General features: G+C 49.1%; 1 protein-coding gene and 1 long non-coding RNA gene across 5 annotated transcripts in view; one reads left to right on the forward strand and one right to left on the reverse strand.

The window, feature by feature from the left end:
* PPFIA1 (PPFI scaffold protein A1) overlaps positions 1–22,929 on the reverse strand; it is a 79,489-nt gene extending 56,560 nt beyond the window's left edge. For all 4 annotated transcript variants that reach the window (XM_081533793.1, XM_081533792.1, XM_081533791.1 and 1 more), the window contains exons 1-2: positions 22,704–22,929; positions 21,236–21,499 (exon numbers count right to left, since the gene is read on the reverse strand). In XM_081533793.1, the coding sequence (XP_081389919.1) occupies positions 21,236–21,499 (264 nt within the window). In that variant the 5' untranslated portion in view covers positions 22,704–22,929. The remainder of the gene's footprint in view (positions 1–21,235; positions 21,500–22,703) is intronic.
* Positions 11,107–12,382, forward strand: LOC145523477 (uncharacterized). The gene is made up of 2 exons (XR_014066598.1): positions 11,107–11,137; positions 11,937–12,382. It is a non-coding gene; the product is annotated as an uncharacterized LOC145523477 (long non-coding RNA).
* Positions 22,930–26,507: the final 3,578 nt, after the last annotated feature.

Raw genomic sequence — 26,507 nt, forward strand, 5'->3', positions numbered from 1 at the left:
TTCAGAGGATGCATGGCTACATTTATAGCATTTCCTGAAATTCTGCTGACGAGTCAAAGAAACACAAATGCTTCAGTGTTTAAGGCCATATAGCCAAGGCTCAAAGTAATAAGTACAACTGAACTTGAAAAAGGCTTTTGATTCTCTGCCATGCAGTTTTCTTAATAAGAATGACATTGGCTACTGGAAAACCACGGAGCTGATTGGTGGAAAAGATACAGATAAAGGGTTTATTGTCCACACAGTGTCTCACTGCTCACAGGACCGCCTCTCGGCCTGTTGAGACCCTGTCCGCCCGTCAAGAGTCTCCCCTAGAGGCTGGCAGACGCCCGGCGCTGCCCCTGGCCACCCCTTTCCTGGGAGCCACACCTGCCAGGCCTCGGTCAGCGGGTCTCCTCCCACCCGCACCCCAGGTCACAACCGCACACCCTCCTGCAGCCTGAACCGGGGCCTTGGGCCGGGATGGACCACTCACCCCCTGCTCGAGGCTCTCCCAAGCCTCCTGCAACACTTCAGTGCAGGGACCCAAGTCTACCCTGGGGAAGATGGGATTCCCCTCATTGTTGAGAACTCAGCCGCCGCGAAGAGCCGGGCAGCACGCAGGTGTACAGGTGGCAGCTCTATATGGAGTCAGGAACACACCACCTCTGACAGCAAGGATTACTCCTTTGTAACCTTCTGCATCCTCTGTTGGAGAAGGCAATGGCACCCCACTCCAGTACTCTTGCCTGGAAAATCCCATGGATGGAGGAGCCTGGTGGGCTGCAGTCCACGGGGTCGCTAAGAGACGGGCACGACTAAGCGACTTCACTTTCACTTTTCACTTTCGTGCATCGGAGAAGGAAATGGCAACCCACTCCAGTTTCTTGCCTGGAGCATCCCAGGGACGGCGGAGCCTGGTGGGCTGCCGTCTGTGGGGTCGCACAGAGTCGGACACAACTGAAGCGACTTAGCAGCAGCAGCAGCAGCAGCATCCTCTGTGGGTCTGCGTATCTCTGTCCTGCAAACCTGTCTGACAAGAGTCCTCTGTTACAAGTTTTACCCTTTAATTTAACAAGAGAATACCTCAGAATGAATCAAAGGCCCAGGGACACAACCCTAACTGAAGTTACAATTATATAACAGCATAACCATAGGTATACAGTTTTCTCTGTGGCTCTATTAACAACGACATGATACATACTGAATCTACATTGGGTCTTGTGCATTTTGTTATTACCACAAATCTTAATAGTTATCAGTGGTAACATTGTTTTTCTTTCCTAAAGCTGTTATTTTTCAAATTGTATTGCTATTACTAATACATGAATATAATTTTCTCATAAAACATGTAATTTTGAGATACACACTGAGTATCAAATATCACTAGTCCATTCCCCTCCCTGTGTCTCCCCAGAGATAAATCCTCAGGTACTTTGATCTGTTATCATTTCAGACCTTTCAATATGCATTTATGTATACACATATGTGGAGAAGGAAATGGCAACCCACTCCAGTTTTCTTGCCTGGAGAATCCTAGGGACAGAGGAGCCTGGCGGGCTGCTGCCCATAGGGTCGCACAGAGACGGACACGACTGAAGTGACGCAGCAGCAGCAGCAGCAGCTATTAAGCTTAGTCGATAGAAACACAGCCTGAGGAATGAGTTCCCTGTTAGTTCAGACAAATAATTTACTGAACAACAGCAGCAGCTGCTGAGGCACTATACTAAGTACACATAAGGTTAAATATTAATGGCAATAACTTTATTTTTGATTAATGCTTTATGGTTTTCAAAATATTTTCATATATGTTATCACATTTTGTTCTCAGCCGCCCAGTAAGGCACTCACAGTGACCTCCTTTTACAAATCCGAACACACAGGCCCAGGCAGGTTCGTGGAGTGCAAAGGTCACTGGGTTAATAAATGGCTTGGAACCGAGAACTCAATGCAGAGGCTATGTTACCTGCAGGAGAAGACAACCCGGAGAGCAGCAGAACCAAGCCCACATACAGACCGAGATGCCCCCACGTGTGCTGGAGGGGGCGCGGTAAGGGGTCTGCAGACAGATGTCTCACGTGTGGTGAGTGCCGCCAACTCTGTGCCGTTATCACAGCGGACGCTCCATTCTACTCACTAAAGCTGCCTGTAACACTGGGAAACACAGAGTATCTCTATTTTACAGATGACAAAACAGTGTCAGAAGTGTAACACCTTGGCTGAGATCAGTATGTTACTAAGCTGAGGACGTGAAACAGGTATAGCGGGTGGAGAGAAGGAAAGACTGGGTGGAAAAGAAAGAAACTGCTCAACAGCTAGTGAAGAGGAAGGGACTGTCACAGTCAACCAGGACTGTCACCAGCATCCCCACAAGGAAAGAGGAAGGGCAGCCACACAGCCCCAGGAGATGGTCTTGTGATTTCTCCTGCTTCCTCATGCACGGCCTTGATATATACCCAATCCTACTGCTGCATCTGCTTTTTTCTTAAAGCTGAAGGCATTTTAAAAACCGGAGAAAATGTCTGTTTAGTTCTTTGGCCCATTTTTTGATTGGGTCATTTATTTTTCTGGAATTCAGCTGCAGGAGTTGCTTGTATATTTTTGAGATTAATTGTCTGTTGCTTCATTTGCTATTATTTTCTCCCATTCTGAAGGCTGTCTTTTCACCTTGCTTATAGTTTCCTTTGTTGTGCAAAAGCTTTTAAGTTTAATTAGGTCCCAAAGAACTAAACAGACATTTCTCCAAAGAAGACATAGAGATGGCTAACAAACACATGAAAAGATGCTCAACATCACTCATTATTAGAGAAATGCAAATCAAAACCACAATGAGGTACCATTTCACAACAGTCAGAATGACTGCTATCCAAAAGTCTACAAGCAATAAATGCTGGAGAGGGTGTGGAGAAAAGGGAACCCTCTTACACTGTTGGTGGGAATGCAAACTAGTACAGCCACTATGGAGAACAGTGTGGAGATTCCTTAAAAAACTGGGAATAGAACTGCCATATGACCCAGCAATCCCACTGCTGGGCATACACACCCAGGAAACCAGAATTGAAAGAGACACGTGTACTCCAATGTTCATCGCAGCACTGTTTACAACAGCCAGGACATGGAAGCAACCTAGATGTCCATCAGCAGACGAATGGATGAGGAAGCTGTGGTACATATACACAATGGAATATTACTCAGCCATTAAAAAAAATACATTTGAATCGGTTCTATTGAGATGGATGAAACTGGAGCCCATTATACAGAGTGAAGTAAGCCAGAAAGAAAAACACAAATACAGTATACTAATGCATATATATGGAATTTGAAAGATGGTAACGATAACCCTATATGCGAGACAGAATAAGAGACACAGATGCATAGAACAGTCTTATGGACTCTGAGGGAGAAGGTGAAGGTGGGACGTTCTGGGACAATAGCATTGAAACATGTATATTATCATACGTGAAACAGAACACCATTCCATGTTCGATGCACGAGACAAATGCTCAGGGCTGGGGCAATGGGATGACCCAGAGGGATGGGATGGGGAGGGAGGTTCAGGATGGGGAACACATGTAAACCCATGACTGATTCATGTCAATGTATGGCAAAAACCACTACAATATTGTTAAGTAATTAGCCCCCAACTAAAATAAGTAAATTTATTAAAAAAATAATAATAAAAATAAAAACCGGAGAAAAGATAAAAAGAATAAAAAGTAAAGCCAGCTCCAGGCAGCAGACTCCATCGTCTGAGATGGGGCAGCCCCTGAAGCCCAGCAGAAATCAGAGGTGTGAGAGAAGACCACCCAGGGCTGGCCTGGGCCATGAGACAAAGGTGGGGTTTTGAACGAGGGAGTGGGAAAGGCATTTCGGGAGAAGGGAAGTGGGCAGGCCCCGGTGTGAGGGCAGGGAGCAGGCTGAACAGACTGGTTCGGCCAGCAAGGACAGGTGTTCATGGAGGGAAGCGGTGTGGGAGCTGAAGAAAGCCGGGACGCGGGCCGGGAGTGCCAACAAGGAGCTGAGCCTTGGCTTCTGCGGCCGGGGAGGGGCACTGCACACAGCCGAGGCTCGGGCTCGCCCGGGAGCTGGGCAGGCTGGAAAGGAAGGGCAGGAGGTGCCCTGTGAGGCCCAGAACCCAGGGTCCACGCCGAGAAGCCAGTAAACAGAAGCAAAGAGCAGCAGTGTTAGCAAAGAGAAACCGAGACTGTGCGAGTGGTCCTGGAGGGGAGAGGCCGGGCAGCGGAGGCGGGCAGCGGGGAGGCCGGGTGCGGGCAGGCCGGGCAGCGGGGAGGCCAGGCGGCTGGCACAGTCTGCACACGGGCCACGTCCAGGCACTGGCCAAGCCCAGGGCCTCGGAGATGCGGCCCGAACGCGGGGCTGAAGCCACAGCCATGGCAGTTCCCTTGAGGCAAACCAGCTGCACCTGACTACAGCCAGGGGGCAGGAGGTGGGATGCTCCTGTGTTGGCCAGACAGGAGGGACACTTCTCTCCAAATGAAGGTAATTACCCCACTGCCCGGGGGAAGCAACGGCTTCCTTTCCCTCAATTCTTCCCACAGAGGCTTTCCTAACGTGAAGAAAAGGAACCTAACACCTGCCACTGGGCGCAGGAAATACACAAAGATGGGAACAGGAGCTCCCTCTAGATTACTGATGATATTTAAAGGGGCCATAAATGCAGATTACGTGTGTCAGTATGTCTTTATTACCATACAACTTCCAATGAGATAACCGAAGCAACACCGGTAGGGTTTCAAAGCACAGGGAAACACGCATTCCAAGTCGACAGCAGGGAATTTCACTCCTTTCCTGAGGAAAATGAAACCGTTTGAGCAGCAGGATGAGGGATCAGCCTGCAGCCCCTCCCTGAACAGGTGCACCAGAAAACGGCTCACCTCCCGGCAGTGCCTGGCCCTTTTAATACTCACTAATAGTGAAAACACCTTGGTGAAACAAATAGGAAAGTACCACACATTCTAGGGTTTGTACAAAGCACCACAACCTATCAGCAGGAATGCGCTTTCAGGCAATCTCTTAATTCATTGTTAAATTTTTTGGGGACCAAGAATTTCTATGGTTTGCACAAGAAAACAACCTTGGAATGTACATTCTTTCCAACTTAAACCCTTTGTTCTAACCACCCACCACTTTTTCCTGCATGGGCCTTTCGACCGCCCAGGTCATCAGCAGGCACCCTGCTACACACACCAAACAGGCAACACTTCTATCTAGATTGCGAAACTGTCTCCTGGAAATGGAGTCAAGGTCATCAGGAACAGGAAACAAAAACGAGAGAGAGTGATAAGAGCAGAAGGGCTGACAGGAGGAAGAAAACCCCAGCGCGGGTTTCCATCTCTGTTCACCGCTCTCTTCTCCCTCTGGCAGGAGGTCAGGGCAGAGAAGAGCTGGACCCGGCCACTGTCCCTGAGGCCTCCCGCCAGGAAGAGGCCTCGCCATCTGCCGCCGAAGCACCTGTTTTCTTCCACTGTCGGGACTCGTGGTCAGGTAGTGGCTGCCTGGCGTCTATTTTGGCCACCCAGCCTCGGAGCCCCCATGCTCCAGCTGGGAGGTGGCCTGCCCTTGAGGAACGGCATGTGACCTGCAGGAGGAGCCGGGAGCACCAGCCGCCTGCTGTCCCGGCCTCTCCCACACCTGGGGACAGCGCAGAACAGCCTTAGACTCACCCATCACGGGCTTGGAGCCCAGACTCCGGCCGGGAAACTGCAGGCAGCGTCCAGAGGCGGCTGCAGTCTCCGGATAAGCAGCCTCCCCAGAGCCTCGCGTGGCAGCACGGGGCCCGTGGCCTCCAGGCCCGGCCCCCCCCCGCTTCCCCAGACACTGGGAAGGCTGCAGGGTCCACACAGTGACTTACTCCTTGGGTGGGTCACACAGGCAGTCTGTCGTTGAGCTCCCAGACGGAGCAGGCTCATTTCACACACCACGCTGCTGCCCCGCCGGCATCGCCCCTCGAGGACGCGCTGGGGCAGGGACGGCTGCTGCACACACTGCACATCTTTCCCCGCCTTGCACACTTTGCTCGCTTCCCTCTCTTCCCTGCTGGTCACAGCTGACCCCCCGTCGTGGCCACACTTCCTGGCACTCCTCCGCAGCAGCCTGCAGGAGGCCGGGCGGCACTGCCAGCTCCGGGGTGCCCGGCGCTCTGGGGAGGCTCTGCAGGCACGCTGAGGGCAGCCGCGCAGCCTGGCAGGGAGGGCCCAGCCCTGCCCCAGCTCTTCGTGAGGCACGACCTCCGAACCACACGGATGCAACAACGGCTCCCTCCACACAGGCAAAAACAAATGCGGTTAAGACAATCCTTGCAGTCTCTCTCCCTTCACTTGATTCCTGGCCCTTCTCACAAAACCTCCATCTGACACTCACAGCGGGAACCATACCCCCATCCAAGTGCACCAGGATGCTCCCGGTGGGCGGCTGAAAGACTCGGACTTGGCCCCGGGAGAGGGACGTGCTGTGCCCAGCATCAGCCCTCGCTCCTTCGGCCCAGCTGCAGCCAGCCATCGACCCTGCCCTCCGTCACAGAAAAGGGTGGCGCAGGAACCCGCGAACACATGCAGTCACGGCGGCGCCAGAGGGACGCGGAAACCTCCCAGGGCTTCCCACCACCCTCCAGGCTCCCGAGGGTGGCAGGCCCCTTGAAGACCCTCCAGAGACGGGCTTCTGTCCAGAAAGCTTTGTGCTCAGGGTCGAGTTCCCCCTTACTCTACAGAGAAGCGACCAGAGGTTCCAGGAGATGACCTGGGGATGGAAGCAGACCAGAAGTCGTGGGAAGGCTCTGCCGCGGCCGCAGTCACATCATAGGTTTCACAGAGGACAGGGCCGGCCTGCCCTGACACGCGCGCTGCGGGCTGGCCTGTGCCGCTCCAGAGCCACAGCTCCCTCCTCACTTACTGCTGCAGCAGCCCGGCCCGGCCGGGTATGGCAGGGGAGCGAACAGGAACCTCACCAGGCGCCAAGCTCCGGGGAAAGCCCTCAGCACGCGCTGCAGGAAAGAGTGTCTGCGGAAAGTGATGAGGGACAGCGGAGAAACTCTCTAAAGAGAAACAGAAACGTCTAAGCCCTAAACGTCTAATTCATCAAGGGAAAGAGCCGCAGAAGAGCCAGGCAGAACCAGACAAGACATCTAAGAGGAACAGACCTCAAAGATTCTGGGCGTTAGAGAAACCAACTGCCAGCATCAGGAAATCACCACGTTTGCACCACGAGGCACTGCCAGGCGCTGTACTGAGCACCAGGGCAGAACAGCAGGGGCAGCGGGCTCCAAGGGAACCACTGGAGGGCCCCGATTCCGGGTGGCGCCAGGCCGCCCACAGGCAGAGCAGACGTGGAGGGGCCAGGGCTGAGCCCTCAGGGACGCAGAGACCCTTGGCGGAAGAAGCAAACCCTGGCCCTCCCAGGACCAGCCCCGCAGGCCCTGGGGGCACCCTGACTACCCCCATCTCCTCCTGTGGGAGGAGCCCTGGAGTCAGACGGCCTGGGGGCCAGCACTGACCACCAGCGTGGTCTGCCAGCTCCCAGCACCTCAATCTCTTCATCTATAAAATGGAGTACAAAATAGCACCCTGCTTGCTATTAACAGTACTGTTCAAAGTATACTCTGTATTACCATTACGAGTCTTCACTGAGCTAATTCATATAAAGAGGCTTTAGAGGCTATTGTGTATCACTTATAGGTGGGATTAACAAAAAAAAAAAACGACACGGGAATTCCCTGGTGGGCCACTGGGTCAGACTCCAGGCTTCCACTGCAGAGGGCACGAGTTCCATCTGTGATCAGGGAAACTAAGACCCCACGCCCTGCTTAGCACAGCCAGAAAAAGAAAAAAAAGATACAAATGAACTTGTACACAAAACAGAAACAGACCCACAGACAAAGAAAACAATCTCATGGTTACCAAGGGGAAGATGGGGGAGGGACAGATTAGGAGTCTGTGATTAACATACACACACCAGTACACATAAAACAGACAACCAGCAAGGACCTACTGCACAGCACAGGGAACTCTACTCAGTATTTTTAATAACCTGTGTGGGAAAAGAATCTGAAAAAGAACATACACATATGTTTGTATAACTGAATCATTTTGCTGTACATCTAAAATTAACAGAACATTGTAAATCAACTGTACTTCAATTCTTAAAGGGTCAGAGGCAATAACTGTTGGCTATTGCTCACCTAATCTCCCTCAACATGCATCCACGCAGCCCTGGGACAATGTCTAACCCATGGCAGACATTAAGAACCGCTCAATAAAAAGGAACAGTCACTGTCCCTCACTGATGAGGATGCTGAAGACTCACCTCTGTGCGGTGACTGACACAGGCGACCAGGGAAGTCCCACCAACTCTGCCTCAACAGAGGCAGTGCTCTCCTCGGAAGTGCACCCGCCGTGACTCTGACCTGGGTGACGTGCGTGCGTGCGTGCGTGTGCGTGCGAACGTGTGTTGATCTACCTGAACAGACAGGTCCAGGACCAAGTGTGAGAGACCCGGTGCACACCCGCAGGCCCGCTTTAAACTCTTCCTCCAAGTCCCCATCGTCAGCTGGGGGACAGAGACGTGCTATTTTTGTGTGAAACGCCTGCAGACAGTGCGGGCAGGGGTGAAAGGCCAGCTGGCTGACAGGCGGAAGGAAAGGAGCTGAGCCACAAAACAGCAAAATAAAACTCCACACAGACCTTCTTCAACCCTCTGCCCCAACTGGATTTCACAGTCACCAGTGAAATCCTATTTTATGTTGTGATGTGCGTGAAAACAAATACATCAGACTATTCAAATGAATACTCAGACTATTGGAAACGCATCCCCAGCCACATCGGTTTCCACTTTAGGGAACAGAGGACCTGACTTTACCTGGCATTCATGTTTCCCGTGAACCACTTTACAGGTGGGGAGGAGAGCGGGGGGCCTGGCTTCTAACAGCACCTTCTGGTTTTAAGAGCGATTAATGGCTCTGAATATCGATCAGTCTAGAGCAGAACTCAAACTGCTATAAAGATGACTGGACAGCTTCAGCATGCCACCGCCTGAAGTCTATGTTCTTACCACTGTTGGCAAGGGCTTCAGATTACACAGGCAGGGTGGATAATTGGCCCACGTGTAAAGCAGAAAACCTTGGAAATTCAAAGGAGGCTACAAGTTCCCAAGTTCATTTTCAGAGCAAAATGAAACCTCCCCACAGAATAAGAATGAGACTTGGCTAGCCAGGAATAAGAACTCCCTGGGTGGACCTTCCTTGCCAAGGACCCATGATCCAAGCTGCCAACCTCAGCCAAGAGCTCACTTTCGGCCACAGGGAAAACCTACAAAGTGGAAACATTTTGTCCCCATCTCTAATTAGCAACAGCAGGCAACAAACCTTCACTGTTTCCTTTCGGAGGGTGAGGGGGGCGCCTCTGCTCACCGCTCAGCACAGGCAGAAGCCAGGACAGCTCACTCGACAAGGACGCCGGTGCCCGGCCTGCAAAGGGCGGGTGGGACAGGAGACACCAGGTGTCTGAGGATGCCTTTTCCTACAACTCTGAATTTTGAACCAAGTAAACACTTTATGTATTTGAGAAACATTAACTCCAAAAGAAAAATTCAAAGCCTAAAATTAAGAATAAACAGAAACAAATGAACTTAATTGTGTATCAAATTTTATTTGTGTGGTTCATGTTACTTCACATTGCTTTAAAATCCGTTATTCTATCTATACATTCTTCAGATATGTTTATTCTAAGGCCCAAATCAATTGCAAAGAAATTCTAAAGCCTCATACAGTAGGGTGATAATAATAGTATGGTAATAAAATGTTGAAAATATTTATGTATATCATAGGACAAAGGAAATAATGTTAATATCATTAGACATCAAAACTCAGTGTAAAATAAGAATAAATAAGTGGAAAGGCTCCATTTTAATTTGTTAAGGAAGTAACAATGTGAAATCCAGGGTTTTTAGAAAATGAGCATCTCTATCTAGCTCTGTTCCCCACAAGGACCTGAGAGATGCTGACCCCTGTGACAATGAGCACACCTGGGCCCCAGGTACCGATTCCTAAATCCTTCCCCACGGAGAGGAACTGGGGCTTCTCAGAGGGATAGGTCGAGACCTGAGGCAGGAAAATCACAATGTGGGCCTGGGACAGGTTCTGTGCCAGAAAACAAGGAGACGTTCAGGGACAGGAGCCAATCCAAGGGGGTCAAGGTGCCCGTCTCTGGAAAGATGATGACAGCTGACGAACACGCCGGATAAACACCAATCCCAGCGTCCACAGGGGCCGAGAGAGAGAGAACAGCAAGGGCGCTCCCTAAGAGGCGAACCAGTGAATAAACGGAGGACTGAATGTCGAGAATCCTCCACTCTGCAACTTCCAATGTAAGAAGTGAGGTGGCAGGAACACCAAGTGGTCACTAGGGCCCTAGGAGGCCCCCGAGGAGCAGCAGGAAGTGCAGGGAGAGTCAAAGAGGGGTCTGAAATCACCGCCTCAGCCCAGCAAGCCCACTTTCGACCACAAGAGCGGGCCCACTAGAAACCACTCCGTCCCGAAGCGAGGCCAAAAGCGGGAGCGCTGAGGTAAGGCTGGGAGAACAGCAGGAGCCACTAACCCTGGGGAACTCGAGCTACACATTATTTCTACTTTAAGAACCGTTTCCTTAGCGGAAATACAACTGCTGTCAGAATATGAGTGTTTTTGAGGAGTTTTATACACAGGGTAGAGCTGGTTCTTTGAAAGAGTTAGTTGCCAGATTTCTCAGCGGTAGCTAAGAGTTAGCAAGCAGAGGACAGGGTCAGAAGAATGGCCTCCTCTGAGAGAACTAGCATACTCACAAAGGAAAAGACGTCTCGTGTGAGGACGACCTCTAACCCAGCGTGGCTGGGGCGGGACTGGGGGTGGGGGACACAGGGACCGCCAGGCTGGAACCCTCGAGTCAACCTGTGTGTGAAGAAAGGCTCCAGACCTCACCAGTGGACCCCAGAGGCGGCTCCAAGAGACAGGAAATCACAGGCCCACACTCCACCCACAAGGAAGTAGGCCATGTGTGCCAGGCCAGGACCTGTGAGAGCTCCCACCTCCCGGGAGCCGGAACCCACTCCATCACTAGGGGCTCCGTGGTAACAGGGGGCGGGGCTCAGGCCACCATCAGGGGTGCAGCAGGTGAGTGTGGGGTGCGGGAGGAGGAGGGCCGTGCCCACAGCCCAGGCCCACCGTCACACAGGACCCTGCAAGGGTACTGGGTCGCAGTAGAACCCAACAGTATAAACTGCTTCAGAAACCACCACCATGAGGAATGAGCACATCTCCTAAGTGGGCTTCTGCCCCCTCCTCCCCCCAAACACGCCTCCAGTGAGGCTACTAAAAGGGCACCCCTGAACTCAAGGGCGTCCCCAGAACCCAGCTGGGTGAGGAGGACTCACCACGCCAGCTGCCCTCACTGTGACCCTGAGCTCGGTCCTCCCTGACTGACTCCCTCACTCGAGCTCACCAAGGGCCTGACCCACCTCGCTCCAGGCACTAAAAATGAACCCACAGTGGGGACAGGGGTTCATTCAACCTGCTGCGAATTCGCCCTCTTCACTTCGACCCTGGGCTGCCGACAACTCTGCCCTGTGGGGGCTGCACGGCGGAGGTTCAGAGGTGGCCCTGCCGCGAGCTGCGACAGCCAGCCCCCCAGACCCCGCCAGGCGCTGCCCCTCCGTGCGCACCCGAGGCGCCCACCCCCTGTACTGGCCCCCCCCCACGCTTGTGGCTCTCCACTCACCGGGCACAGTCTGCCCTGCCCCTGGCTCAGCCCGACCTCTGCTGTCACTGGAGGACCTCAGTCCCGAGGGTGCCTGGGGTCCTATACCCACCCATCTCGGCAATCACAGACTCTGGGAGAGACACAGAACAGTCTGCGGTCCTGCCCGCAGCTCACACAGAACATATTCTCTTTTTTTGGCTTTATCTACTGGAGTTCTCTGAGATGTCTTTTTAAAACCTCCACTGTTGCTTTCAAAAAGACTGTAAAATCACTGCGCTCAACTTTAAGAATAAAATCTTCATTTTCAACTTTAAAGTGAAACTGGAGGGAAGACTAAAAGCAGTCATTTTCTTCAAACTGAAAAAGAAAACCCGCATGCGACCACGTCACAGAATACAGGTCCCGGAACCCCTCCCTCCTCAGCCTCCTCCTCCACCACCAGCAGCCCGTCAAGGCCCGCCCTGGGCAGGGGAAGAGGGCAGACCGGCTCCCCTGTCCCGAGGCCGAGTGGCCGCGTGCTCCACCTTCTTCCCAAGTTCAAGCGGCACTCCAACAGCCCGGGCAAGCTGGGGGTTCTGACCAGAGACACAGCCGTGGGCACTAAGCAAGGACCCCTGGCTCTTGTTTCCCCCGGTATCGAATAAAGACGATCAATATAATTACTGTGACTTTTACACGTGGGCTTCCCCGGTGGCTCAGACGGTAAAGCGTCTGCCTACAGTGTGGAAAACCTGGGTTCAATCCCTGGGTCGGGAAGATCCTCTGGAGAAGGCAATGGCACCCCACTCCAGTACTCTTGCCTGGAAAATCCCATGGACGGAGGAGCCTGGTGGGCTACAGTCCATGGGGTCGCAAAGAGTCGGACACGACTGAGCGACTTCACTTTCACTTTCAGACAAGAAACGACACCTAGTACTTCCCCACTTCCAGTCACAGACGCAAGCAGCTCATAGGTCAGCGTACCAAAAGCTAGAAAAGCTAAATACATTTTAAAACAGGTCCTCAGGCAGCCTCAACCCAAGATTCCAAACAAAAGGGAAGCCCAGGGAGGGAGCGGAGGCTGAGGGCCGCGCCTTCCCTCGGGGCATCTGCCTCTCTCTGGGGAGGGAAGGGGAAAAGCCAAGCAGAGGGACTGGCTAACACAGCTCTGGACGGCGCCTTGGGCTGGGAAGACAAACCTTCGAGTGCAGGCCTCACAGGTCAGTCCAGACGTTAGAGACCAAGCTCCCCCAGAAAAGGGAGGCACAGTAAACGTGCCCAGCACCCGGCCCAAACCGGCTGGGCACTGAGTATCAGTCTCCTCGTGGTGCTCAGGAGACAGGACCTGCTGAGGAGGAGCCCTGGGAGGCACCCCAGGCTTCCAGACGGAGATGATGGAGGGCTCCTCCCTGGGGTCGGGGGGACGGTGGGTGAAGGCTGCTGAGACTGCACTTACAAGCACCCCCAGCCTCAAGTCACTCGGGCCCTGAGAGAACAGAGCGCTGTCCCCCCTGGAGGGAACTGGAAAAGCCAGCATCACTCAGAACCTCTATGGTTTTCCCTACATCATGTCCGACATGCAACCAAAACAGCAAAAAAGGGCGTAACAACAAACAGGACCAAGAGAAAAAGAGCTGAAACAGAAACAGAGGCATCAGAGGTATGTTAGCGTATCAGAGCTATGCTAGAGGAATCAGATGCAAACTTCACCTGCTCAAAAATACACCTGACCAAAGGAAAAATTTCTGAGAATCAAAACTGATTCTACAACTTTAAAATACCAGTGATCGAATTTAAGAACTCGGTCTCTGGGCTTAACATCAAACTGGATGTAGCTGAAGAGAGGATCAGTGAAATGAAGGATGGATCAGTTAAAAAAAAAAATAAGGGAAAAAAGTGTAGAATATATCAAAGGAGCCTGTTGTTAAACGACGTTGTTTAAGAACTACAAATGGGGCCCCTCACGGTGGAGAAAAGACAGAAAGGGGAATAAAAAATGCCTACAGGGATTGAAACTAAAGAGCCTCTTAATGAAAGTGAAAGAGGAGAGTGAAAAAGCTGGCATAAAACTCAACATTCAAAAAATGAAGATCATGGCATCTGGTCCCATCACTTCATGGCAAATAAATAGGGAAACAATGCAAACAGTGACAGACTTTATTTTCTTGGGCTCCAAAATCACTGCAGATGGTGAAATTAAAAGATGCTTGCTTCTTGGAAGGAAAGCTATGACAAACCTAGACAGCATATTAAAAAGCAGAGACATTACTTTGCCAACAAAGGTCCATTTAGTCAAAGCTATGGTTTTTCCAGTAGTCATGTATGGATGTGAGTGTTGGCCCAGGAAGAAGGCTGAACACCGAAGAATTGATGCTTTTGAACTGTGGTGTTAGAGAAGACTCCTGAGAGTCCCGTGGACTGCAAGGAGATGAAACCAGTCAATCCTGAAGCAAATCAGTCCTGAATATTCATTGGAAAGACTGATGCAGAAGCTCCAATACCTTGGCCACCTGATGAGAAGAACTGACTCATTGGAAAAGACCCTGATGCTGGGGAAGATTGAAGGCAGGAGGAGAAGGGGATGACAGAGGATGAGATAGTTGGATGGCATCACCAGCTCAATGGACATGAGTCTGGGCAAGCTCCGGGAGTTCGTGATGGACAGGGAGGCCTGGCGTGCTGCAGTCCACGGGGTCGCAAAGAGTCGGGCACGACTGAGTGACTGAACTGACTGACAGGGACAGTGGCAAGAGCTGGTTAAAGAATCAGACCATTGACTCAAAGATGAAAACCAAACATTGGTTTCAGCAGCTCTGCGGGTGCCTAAGGCAAGGAGGAAATGTCAAAGCACTCAGAGGAAAAAAGGTGTGGCTTTTAATGGCACAACAACACTGGGAGCCGACTTTTCAAGAACAAGGAAGTCAGAAGATAATGGACCGGCGTCTGTAAAATGCTGCAGAACAAATCACCACCAACCTGGAATTCTATACCCAACAAAAACACTCTTCGAAAGTGAAAACAAAATAAAGACTTTTAGGGCAAATGGAAATGAGAGAACTCATCACCCACAGACTAAAAAAATGAACTAAAAAAATATTAAGGCAGTTCTTTGGGAAAAAGAAAGGTAGTCTCTGACAGAAATATAAAAAACAAGTAAAGACCAACAATGAGGTAACTATGAGGGTAAATATTAACGCTACAAAACAATGATGATAATGCCAAAAATATATCTAAAATGTTAACATGTAACAGTGACAAAGAGGAGACAGTAGTGTCAGGGAGGCAGTAAAAGTGCTAAGTTAGACTTAAATGTAAACACACGCTGTATCTGCGAATGTACACCCAGCAACCTGACAGAGGAGCAGAGAATCAGGAAAACACTTCACCCTTCTAAGAGAAGCAAGAGCAAAGAACGCAGCCTAGGTGGGACAAACAGAAAACAAACAGTGCCATGGTGTCTGCACACTGAAATATCAAAACTACAGACAGAGCAAATACTCTAATTAAAAGATAACAAGTGTCAAACTGATCAAAGTTAAAACTATACACCATTCACAGAGGTATATGTTAAGATGGAAGACCACAGACAGGTGAAAGTAAAAGACACCCAGGCAAACAAGGACAGAAAACTGATGTGGCAACATCACTGTCAAATAGCGTCTGAAGTAAGAAGCATTACCAGCGATAAAAAGGAGCGTCTCATACTGGTGCAAGTTCAACCCAGCAAGAAGATGAGGATTCTACATTTGAAGGTACCTAATAACATAACCTCAAAATATCAATACGTACAGACGGACAGAAATAGAAAAGGAGTAACAGCCAGGTTCATAATCCCAGTGGGAGACGTTAAAGACACATCTCTCGTGAACTGGGCTCCCCAGAACGTAGTCATGTGCAGCCATGAAGTACCTGAAATGCGGCTGGCTCTACAGTGGGATGTGCTGCAAGCATGAAACACACACTGGATTTTAAAGACTTGGCATGAAAAAAAAACGTAAAATATTTCATTAGGTGTTATCATGCTGATTACACACTGAAATGATAATATTTTGGGTGTGTTAAATAAAATACATTACAGTTAATTTCACCTATTTCTGCTTTCTTCAGCGTGGCTACCAGAATCTGAATTACATGATTAACAAACCTGATCTAATTGATACACGCGGGACACTGCATTCCCACTGATACACGTTATTTTCAAGAGCCCAAGGAACACATGGCAAAATGAATACAACCTGGGCCATTAGGAAAGCTCGAATTATTTCAAAGGACTGAACGAATGCAGGGTACAGTTAGGGACTGCGATGGGCTGACAGTTCATGTGCGCTCATCCCCCTCACGTGGTGACGATGCTGGGAGGCAGGGGCTCGGGAGGGGGTCAGGTCAGGAGGGAACGGGCTGCCGTGCTGCGAGGACAGGGAGAAGCGGGCAGTCCAGGAACCAGGAACCAGGCCTCACCAGACGTGGCACCTGCTGTACTACAAGAAACAACTTTCTGCTGTTCACCAGCTAGTCTACGGTATTTAAAACAGTAGCCCAAAAAGACTAAGACAGGGCTCTGCATGGAATTAAGCTAGAAATCAACAAAGGGTAACTAGAAAAACCTCCCCAAACACTGGGAAGTTAAATGACATACTTCTTTAAGAACTTCATGAATAATAATTCTAAAAAACACAATGAAAATTAGAAAATACTTTTACACAAAAGATAATGAAAATTTGGCTTATTCAAATTTGTGGGATGCAGCAAACTGTGTTTAGAGGGTAACTCAAAGCCTTAAACACACACACTGGAAAAGAAGGAAGGCTAAAAACCAGTTAAGCCTCTATCCCAAGAAACCAGAAAAAAAGAATAGCAAACAAAACACAAGGCAGATGGAAGAAAAAGGACCAGAAAATAAGGAAACAGAAAACAAATATGAAATTTTTTAAAAACAAAGCCAAAAGTTGGCTCTTTGAAAGGACTGATAAAACTGATAAATCCCTAGAGAGACTGATTAAAAAAAATACAAAGCACAAATCAGCAGTATCAACGATTTTTAAAAGGGGAGACAACACATCTTGCAGATAATAAAGATATCAGGAACCACAGTTCACTTACTAATTGGAGAGTCTGGTGGCCTCAATAAATTCCTAGCGGGGGGGAATGCTTTACCTAAATAGACCCAAGAAGACATACAAAATCAGAAAATTTTATTTGCATGCATGAAACAAATTAAATCTGAAATTAAAAGCCTCCCCACAATGAAACCAACTGGTTTTGCCAATCAATTCTTCCAAAAATTGAGGGAAGAAAACAGCAATCTCACAGGAACTCTGGGGGTAAACAAGGAACAGTCTCCACCTTGTTTTATAAGACTAGCAGAACCTTTGATACTAAACCAACAAGGAAGAAGTACAAGAAAGTAAAATTACAGATGCTGAGTATAGATGAAATAATCCTAAATAAAACACTAACAAATAAAGTCCAACAAAAGGAGAATACATCGAGATCAGGTTGGGACTGTTTTAGAATCACAAAATGTTTTAAAAGTTAAATCACCACATAAAAGAAAAAGCACCTGTTTCAAAATCTGTAGAAAATAAACTTAAGAAAATTTAATGTAATAATTTTGGTTCATGACTAAGAAAAAACTCTTAGCAAACTAACAGAGGAGAATTTACATATTTTGATAAAAATATCTACAAAAAAGCTAATATCATATGTGATGGTGAAATACTGAAAGCTTTTCCTCTGATAATGGGAAAGAGACAAGGATACTTATTCTCACTCCTTCTGTTCACCACTGTACTGGACATCCTAGTCAGCACAATAAGGCAAGAAAAAGAAAAGGGTTATCACAGTTGGAAAGGGGAAAAAAGCACTTATTTGCAGATATAATTGTGTATACATAAAAAAATACAAGAATTATTTGAAATAAATGGACTCAGCAAGTGAATATAGAAAAATCAATTCTATCTCTATATACTAGTAGTTTATAATGGCATTGAAAATATCAGATATCTAATTAAACATGTATAAGACATACAGCAAACTATAAACTTTTAAGATACATTAAAGAAGATCTAAAAAACTGGAGAGCTATGTATATTGTGTTCATGGATTATAAGAACAACATTAAAAAGACGTCATTTCTCCCCACCATGGTCAACAAATTAAATTCAACCTCAATTAAAATCCCAGCATTTTCTGGGGAAAGACAGCCAAGTGGATTCTAAAACTTTCCTGAAAATGCAAAGGGTCAAGATTAGCCAAGGTAACACTGAATAAGGACTCAGCTGTAGGATATAAATTACCAGATATGAAGACTGACTAAAGCAACCGTAATTCAGACAATGTGGCATTTGTGCAAAAAAGACAACAAGATCAATAAAGCAGACGGGAGTTGAGAAACAGACCCATATGTTTACAGTCACTTCATTTACAACCGAGATGACACTGGGGAAAGGATAGTTTAAAAAAAAAAAACTACAGCTGGATACCCATTCACTTAAAGGATAAAAAAAGGAATCGAGGCCCCTATCTCACACCATAAACAAAAACCAATTTCAGATGGATTACAGATCCAACTGTAAACAATAAACAACAAAGCTTTTACAAGATAGTATCTTCATGCAGCTTCATGTTAATATCTTTCAATGGCCACAAGTGCATTAAATATTACTGAAAAGACTGATCACATGGGATACATTAAAATAAGACATTATATTTTTTAGGACACCACTAAGAGTAAAGGCAACACACTCAAGAAAGTAAAAAAAAAAAAAATCTGCCACACATACATGTACTCAGAATCTATAAAAAGAACTCCTAAAATCAATAAGAAACAAAACAGACAATCCAACTGAAAAATGGGCAAAAGACAATTATTTCATCAAAAACGGTATGCAAATGGCCAACAAACGCCCACAGAGAAGCAGTGGCTCTGCCAGCTTGGGGCGGGCGGTCCGGGGATGGACAGGGAGTAGCAAGTTCCCACCCCACCGAGCTGCAACTGTTCAACACCCCCAGACAGCTACAACCAGAAGAGAGGACACCAAGGGTTGGAACAACCGGAGGCTCACACAGCGTGGCGGGCAGGACAACAGTCATGGTCACCACCTTGGGTAGAACACACTCCATCCCCGGCAGTGCTACGGCTTTGAACACACCCAATAGAAGCGCATACACATGTGCACCAAAAAGCAAGTAAGATCATTCAGGGCAGCATTTGTAAAACCTAGAAACAACTCAGATACCCGTGAACAACAGAAGGAATAAATTATGGTACATTCACGTGTGTGTGCTCCGTCGCTCAGTCATGTCAACTCTCTGCGACTCCGTGGACTGTAGCCCACCAGGCTCCTCTGTCCATGGAATTTTCCAGACAAGAATACTGGAGTGGGTTGCCATTTCCTACTCCAGGAAACCTTCCCAACCTAGGGATCAAACCTGCGTCTCCTGGATTGGCAGGTGGGTTATTTACCACCAAGCCATCTGGGAAGCCCAATGGTATATTCATACACTGGGTTAAATAGCAGATGAGAACAAACAAACCTACATGGATAGAGCTCGCAAAAATAATGCTGAATGAAAGAATCAAGAAATAAAATATACCTATCACTTTCATTTACATAAAGTCAAGAACATGTCAAATTAATCAATGATGAAAAGACTACAGTTAGCTCTGGGAGAGATACTGGGAGTGGGTGGGAGGGGTTCCTGGGAAGCCTGAGAATGTTCTTTTCTTGGTCTGGGTGGTAATTACAAGAGTGTGTTCACTGAGTGAAAAATTCACTGCAATGTACACTTATAATGTGTGAATTTTTTCTGACCTATGTTCTGTTACAGTGAAGTTTCTTTAAGTACATTGTTACTTCCTACATAATCTGGCAGGAGTTAATTCACACGCCTACCTGGTCACACAATTAGCCACCAAACAGACTACAAATGCCAAGGAAGGGAATGATCCAAGTAAAGCTTACTTACTGGCTCCCGTGTTTCTAAACGGCTGGACTCAGGTGCTCAGGAGGTGAGCGGTGACATCATCGCATTCTTCACTCAACAAAGCATTTCCAGGCTACAGCCCGGAGCAGCAACTGGAAACAAACCACTGAGCAACTGTCCCACTGCTGGTGTGACAACCTCCACTGCCCGAGACTGGACCTGACAAAACTCCCCGCCCTTCCCTGTTTTGTCCCTGTGCTTATCCTTTCAAAAAACTGCGCGTCCGTGGATGCACCTCAAGTTACAATAAGACAAATACGACTATGAAAAAACAAAAGAAAAACGCCAAAGTACTGAAAAGATTTACAACTACTACAATGAAATCCCAGTAAAACACAACTTGGGCAATCCTGCGAAGCTTGTGGTGGTGGTGGTGGTGGTGGTGGTGGTGGTGGTGGTTCGGTCTAAGTCGTGTCCAGCTCTTTGTGACACCGTGGGCTGCAGCACACCAGTCCTTCACTATATCCTAGAGAAAGTGGTATTGGTGACAAAACTGGACCCAAACCAACCTGGTAATTTACAAGACTCAAATGGGAAAAAACTTCCATGATTCTCACATCTGACAGAGAAGGAACGTTATAGCACTGACATCACATTCTTGTTGCTAAAGAGGAAATCCAAATGTTTGGCTTATCAATCTTTCAGGAGACTTGACAAAAGCCAAGAAATGCATTAAGGCTAGTAATTATTCATTTATTAAATTGCCACTGCAGACCCATCATGAGAGAATGCATGCATGCTTATTCAGGTCTACCTGACAGCACCATAAAGGCACCTATTATGAGTAAGGCAAACAGCACCTCCGTAGCTCATAAACACCCAAGTAACCTTCGTGTCTCCCGCTATGCTCTGCGCCACCCACCTCACAATCTTCAGCTGATATCTCCCTGCACCTATCATTAGATCCTCACTCCAGCGCCACAAGAAAAGGCCTGGAGACACGGCTCCAAATGCAATACTCTTAGATGAAAACCCTTGGTGTGACTGTGAGTTTTATAATTTTCAGCTGCTAAAGAGGAAGTGCTGAAGCAACCCATCTTCTGTCTTCTATCCCCTGAAACAAACTTGACTTACAAAGCACCGGGCTGCTGAGAAAGGCAGACTGCAAAAATATTCTTCCTGGGAGATCCATCCCATTTGTCCAGGACACTGCATTAGGAAACTGGAAATACGTGATACAACCCATGGAGTCACACAATTAGGAAGGGAAAGGCTTACGGCAACAAAACGGAAGGCACCACAGAGCTTGGTTACTTGGTGGCCCTTTTTTCCGAAACTCTGCAGCGCTCCTCCAAATCTAGGCGGCTCCTTCTGCTGCCCCTCCAAAGAGACAAACAGGATAAGGTGTCTTCTCAGGACCTGACAGTACATCACAGTTTGCTCTAGCTAAGAAGTTTAATCCCTCAGGAACTTTATCCGTATGTGACTTACAAATAACAGAACCACCACTGCGCAAGTGATGATGGCAACATACGCATCTAAAATAGCAGCATCAAAAAAAAAAAAAAGCATTTAGACAAAAACCTGCAGGGGAAAGTCATCCATACCTGTGGAAGCGCAGTATTGAGCTGCCTCTGCAAGGAATCTCTTTCGTGACCAACCTCGTGCAGTTTCCCCTGGGTTAATGCCAGCGTTTCTTGGGTCTCTCTCAGCGTGTCGAGAAGACGGTCCCTCTCTTCCAGCATGGAGACCATCAACTGTTCAAAATGTGAATCTGCATCTGGCTGCGAAGGGGAGCTGGACCCTTGGCTCCCACTTCCTCCTGGGGGGCCTTCTGCTTCACTGATGGTCGGCATCACCTCGCACATCATCTTGAAATAAGAGACCCGGACCACCATCATCAGGCGCTTCTAAATAAAGGCTTCTACAAAGCTGCGACTTTCTAGCTATCTGGAGCTGATAAATGAAAGGCCTGGCTATTCCCAGATCTGACCGTTAGGCTTTGTAGAGAGAAGTACGCTGGGAAAATACACACAGGCCTATCCGAAGTGCAAGGCACACCCAAGATGAAGACACGAATACTGACAATAATCAGTGAAGGGGTAAAGACCAAACAGAATATCCCTCACATAAAGGACAAACCCTGTGGCATTTTGTTTGCAAAGCTGTACTTTCTGATTGTCGAAAACCAAGTGTGCTTCTGTAACCCTTTTTGTTTTTCTCCTTTCTTATTTCCGGGGGGGGGGGGGGCCGGGAGAGAGAAAGTCAAAACACGTGCCATCCAATCATGCTTCAGAAAAAGCACAGAAGGAGCATACAGTCAGTAAAACTGACAACTACAAAACCCATCAGGCATCTTACAGGAATGTGTGCAGTCAGCTCCGGGGAAGGACTGACTGGCTCCTCGAATTCTTGGGCTGGATCTGGTGAGCGCTAAACGGGAACTAGACTCGGAACTAGACTCCTTAAGGGCTGCGAGACGTGCTTTTGCAAAGGCTGCGATAGTTGGTCAGTCAACCTCACTTATGTAAGTTCACAGCCTCTTCCTCCCGACCCCACTCTCCCCCCAAAATATCCCACAATGGAAATATAGCCGGTCGAGATGGATGGATAGGAAGGGAGGAAAAGTGAAGGGTGAGATTCCGAGAGGCTCCTCTGTCTCAAATGTAATGACGGGGCGAGGGGCGGTGCTCCGGGCTCGGCGGACCACCGGGACTGAGGCGCCCAGGGCCGCGCACCGCGCACCCAACGGGGACGACGCCTCTACCCGGCTCGCACCCGCGCCCGGTGCGGCAGCAGCGGGGACCCCAGGGCGCTGGGGACCGGTCACCGCGGAGCCCGGCCTGGCCCGCGGCTTCCTGCGGCCCCGAGTCCTCGTCCCCGCGCCCAGCGCTGGGTCCCTGGCGCTGGGGTCAGGGAGGTGTGTGTGTGAGGGGGCGCACGGCCCCGCGAGCCCGGCCGCCAGGGGTCCCCCCGGGCCGCGCCCCCCGCTCCCGGGGGCGCTGACATTAAGCAGCCGCGCGCCGCCGGGGCCCCGCTCCGCCCCGACCCTGCTTCGGTGCCCCGCTGCCTTACCTTGCTCGCCGGCGGGAGCGGGCGAGGACGTTCCGCGGGCGGCTGCTCGCTCCAGGCGAGCTCCGGGCCCGACGAAGGCAGCCCGCCGCCCGCCGCCCGCCCCGCGCCCCGCGGCCCCGCGGCCCCGGGCCCGCCGCCCCCAGTCACTGAGGCCGGCCCGCGGCCGGACACTGGCGGAGCGCAGGAGGAGCGGGCCCGGCGGCGCGTCGCCGGCGTCAACGTGCCCGACGTCGGGCGCGTCGGCGCAGCGTCAGCGCCGAGCGCCGCCGGCACGCCCCGCCCGGTACCCCCATCCCCGGAGAGGCGCGCGGGGGCGGCCGAGTGCGCAAGTGCCACCGCCTCCTCAGGGGGGCGGGCTCGCCTCTCGGGCTCAGATTGGCTGGGTCCGGCCGGAGCCACGCCCCAAGCCCCACTCCTAGCCACGCCCAATCCCCGCCCAGGTGGGTTCGCCGCTGCCAAGCCGCGGCTCTGGGCTCCCGGGTCCCGGGTCTGTGCCGGGTCCCGGGCAGGATCTTCCGCCTGGGGCTGTCTCCAGATCTCCGCTGACAGCCGCGGGGGTTCACCAAAGGCCGTCATCGAGCGTCCGCTGGCGTCAGGTTCTGAGCCGGACATACCCAAAGGTCATCGCTGCATACACACCTGATGGTAGAACGCGCCGCGCTGCAAGTCACCTGCTCGCAGCCTGCGGACAGGCCCCCGGAGCCTCCCAGGAACCCATCCTTGCACGACTCGGAAGGACGCGGTCTCCACGCAAGACCCGTTACCGAGCTTCACCTGCAGCACCCGGAGAGGCAGAGGTAGCAGTGTGATGTGGACGCTCCTGGGAGCTGCGCCGAGAAGGCAAACTCTGGAGTCAGATGCTCCAGCTTCAACTTGCCTCCCACCTGCAAGATGGGGGAAAGAATGATACAGACCCACCCCAGGGCAGCTCTAAGAAACGGGATTTGTAGGGAGCCACCTAGACAGGAACCTGACTCGGGAAGTACTCAGCGAATGACGGGCATTTTTATCTTTCTCAAACATTGTTATCCTTTTCATATCCATATGTCATCCTTGCTCAAACGTTTAAAAATGCCTTCTATGCACCAAGTCCTGTGCTAGACCTTGCAGATACAGATATTAATAAGTGTACTTTTAATAAATTAAAGCAGGTGCTCGCCACTCAAGGTCTGTCTCCTGGATCACAAGCTGAAGAGTCTGGGCATTGTTGCCAAGTGATGCTGGCCACTATTTGGCTAAGTCTAAGCCACCTGCCTTTTAAGAAAAGGCTGCATGGTGGGGAGGGGGCGGGAGAGGGGAAGTGTGAAGCCTTCCAAGGTGGATTCCTTGAATTCCAGTTGTGAGCTCACCAAGAACAGGTGCTAAGAGGTCCAGGACCATAGCTTTTATTCTTGTATTTGTTCATTCAATAAATATTTGAATGACTCCATATAAATATGAATTTGCACCCCTGATCCTCTGGAACAGAGGTAAAGATCCAGCTCTCCCCAAGTTACCAGCTTAATTCATCCAGCCTATATTGCAGCCATGCTCAGAAGGTACCTGCGTCCTAAGAGATCAGCACAATACTGAAATTGTCCACAGGGTGAAATGTTCACTCATTTCATGAACATTTACAGAGCACTGTGAACCAGGCATGGCCTAGGTGTGGGGAACAGGAGACTGCCAAAGACTTCAACTTTCGCCCAGCTTACAGCCTGGAGTGGGGAAGAGAAACCAACTATCACAATGCCTGTCCTATAGAGTGTGTGACTGGGTGTCCTGGGACCACAGAAGAGGGGGAATCAACTCTCCATCTGGCATCAGGAGGGCTTCACAGAGGGAAAAATCTGGGCTGGGGCTCAGGATGTGCAGTTTTCCAAGCAGAGAAGGGAGAAGCCCAGCCCATTTGGTAGAGTGACAGGAAAATGAGAATCCCAGATTTCACTCGCTTTCATTCATTCATTTCATTCCCTCAGATTGCCAAATCAGTAAGAGGAAAATTGTAAACAACCTCCAATGACCAGCAAAAAAAAAGACTGGTTAAATCGTTGCACTGCAAAGGACAGAAAGCTTGATGGTATATTTTAGATGATCACCAAATGACAGGCGAAATTCCTTATCCTGATTGTAATGGTAGTTACATGACTACATGTGCTGATCAAATCTCACACAACTGTACATTTTCTAGATATTTTATTTTTACTTATTTATTTATTTATTTGGCTGCATCTGGTCTTAGTGGTCCACCAGGAAAGTCCTCAGAACTGTACATCAATATGTTATTTATGCCCTAATTTTTTCAATGGGAAAAAGCTTTAAAAAAAATAACAAGTTACACACAAGAATATATACAGTGTGAGCCCGTATTTAAAAAAAAAAAAACAGTTTGTGTTTAGATAAAGTATGTATTATGTAAAATTTGTTATCTTGTATCTGAAAAATTCTAAATATTATTAATCAAACTGATAAAAGTTTAATAAAATGAGTTTTACATGAAATGAAATATTTTGGAAAACTAAAATTCAATTTTAGTCTCGAGTTTATAAAAGGAAACATATGTCTGTATATGAAAACAGTTACTGTATCCAATTCTTTTTTTTATGTTTCTCTGTATATGCCTGTACATAGATACTCCTGGAAAGAGTTAACGTCAGCCTGTTGGCAGTGCTTGTAAGGGGAACTATGGGTAGTTGTCACTTTCTTCCTTGTGCTATCCAGATACTTTTTCATGAATGTACATCCTTTTTTATCATTAGTGGAAAACCCCCCACCAATGTTACTTTAATAAAACCTAGGCAAGAACAAACCATGGAAAATTGCTTTCAGGAAGCTCAGATGACATTTCAATGTAGTAATTTATATCACTCAACTAAACTCTTTCCCAGAAGTATCTACCTGAAAAATACTTCAGAGGCTCAGTCAGGAAAATAAAGAACATGGCAAATGTTTTCTCTCCAATTCTTCTATTAAAAGTCAATAAAATATTGGGGGTACAGCTGTGGAGAATTTTTTTTTGACTGTGGCCAGAGTTGTGTTTTCACAAATGTGCCTGCCAGCTTGACTCTCCAGATAATGTAGATGTCAGCTTTGAGCATGGTCTGGGCCACCTCCCCTTTCTAGAGTAAGGGGCTCGGAAGGAGGGTTCCTGTGAGATGAATGTGTGGCCTGGCCTCAGTCACAGAGATCTGAGTTCATCCCAAATCTATTAGAATATGCAAAGCACCTAATGAATGGTGTGTGTGTGTGTGTGTTAGTTGCTCCGTCGTGTCTGACTCTTTGTGACCCCATGGACTGTAGCCCACCAGGCTCCTCTCTCCATGGAATTCTCCAGGCAAGAATCCTGGAGTGGGTTGCCATTTCCTTCTCTAGGGGATCTTCCTGACCTAAGGATTGAACCTGGGGCTCCTGCATTGCAGATGGATGCTTTACTATCTGAGCTACTAGGGAAGCCCCACTGAATGGTGGAAGGCAATAATGTTGGAAGGGTAGGGGAGCATAGGTCTGAGCTGAGGGCAGGTGGTGGAGGCTGTGGCTCTCCATTCAAGAGGAAGGAGCTGAAGCTCAGAGATGCAAAAAGCATTTACCCAGCAGCACCCAGCTGATTTGAGAAGAGCTGGGACTGGAACCTTGCGTGAACTGGGGGCTTAACTGCTGATCTAGCCACTCTGCTTGTGAGAAGGAATGGTCTCTTGAAGGGACCACCAAGGACTAAGCATTTTATCAGTGGGTCTCAGTGCTGTCCCGGTAATCCCGTCCCCTGCAGAGGAGGCGGCGGGGGGTGGGGGTGAGGGGCCTGGGCTTCATTACCTCCATGCCTTTAAC

This window comes from Giraffa tippelskirchi, chromosome 10 (assembly GCF_054371585.1).
Source record: "Giraffa tippelskirchi isolate mGirTip1 chromosome 10, T2T-mGirTip1v1.2.pri, whole genome shotgun sequence".
In the NCBI taxonomy this organism is placed as follows: domain Eukaryota; kingdom Metazoa; phylum Chordata; class Mammalia; order Artiodactyla; family Giraffidae; genus Giraffa; species Giraffa tippelskirchi.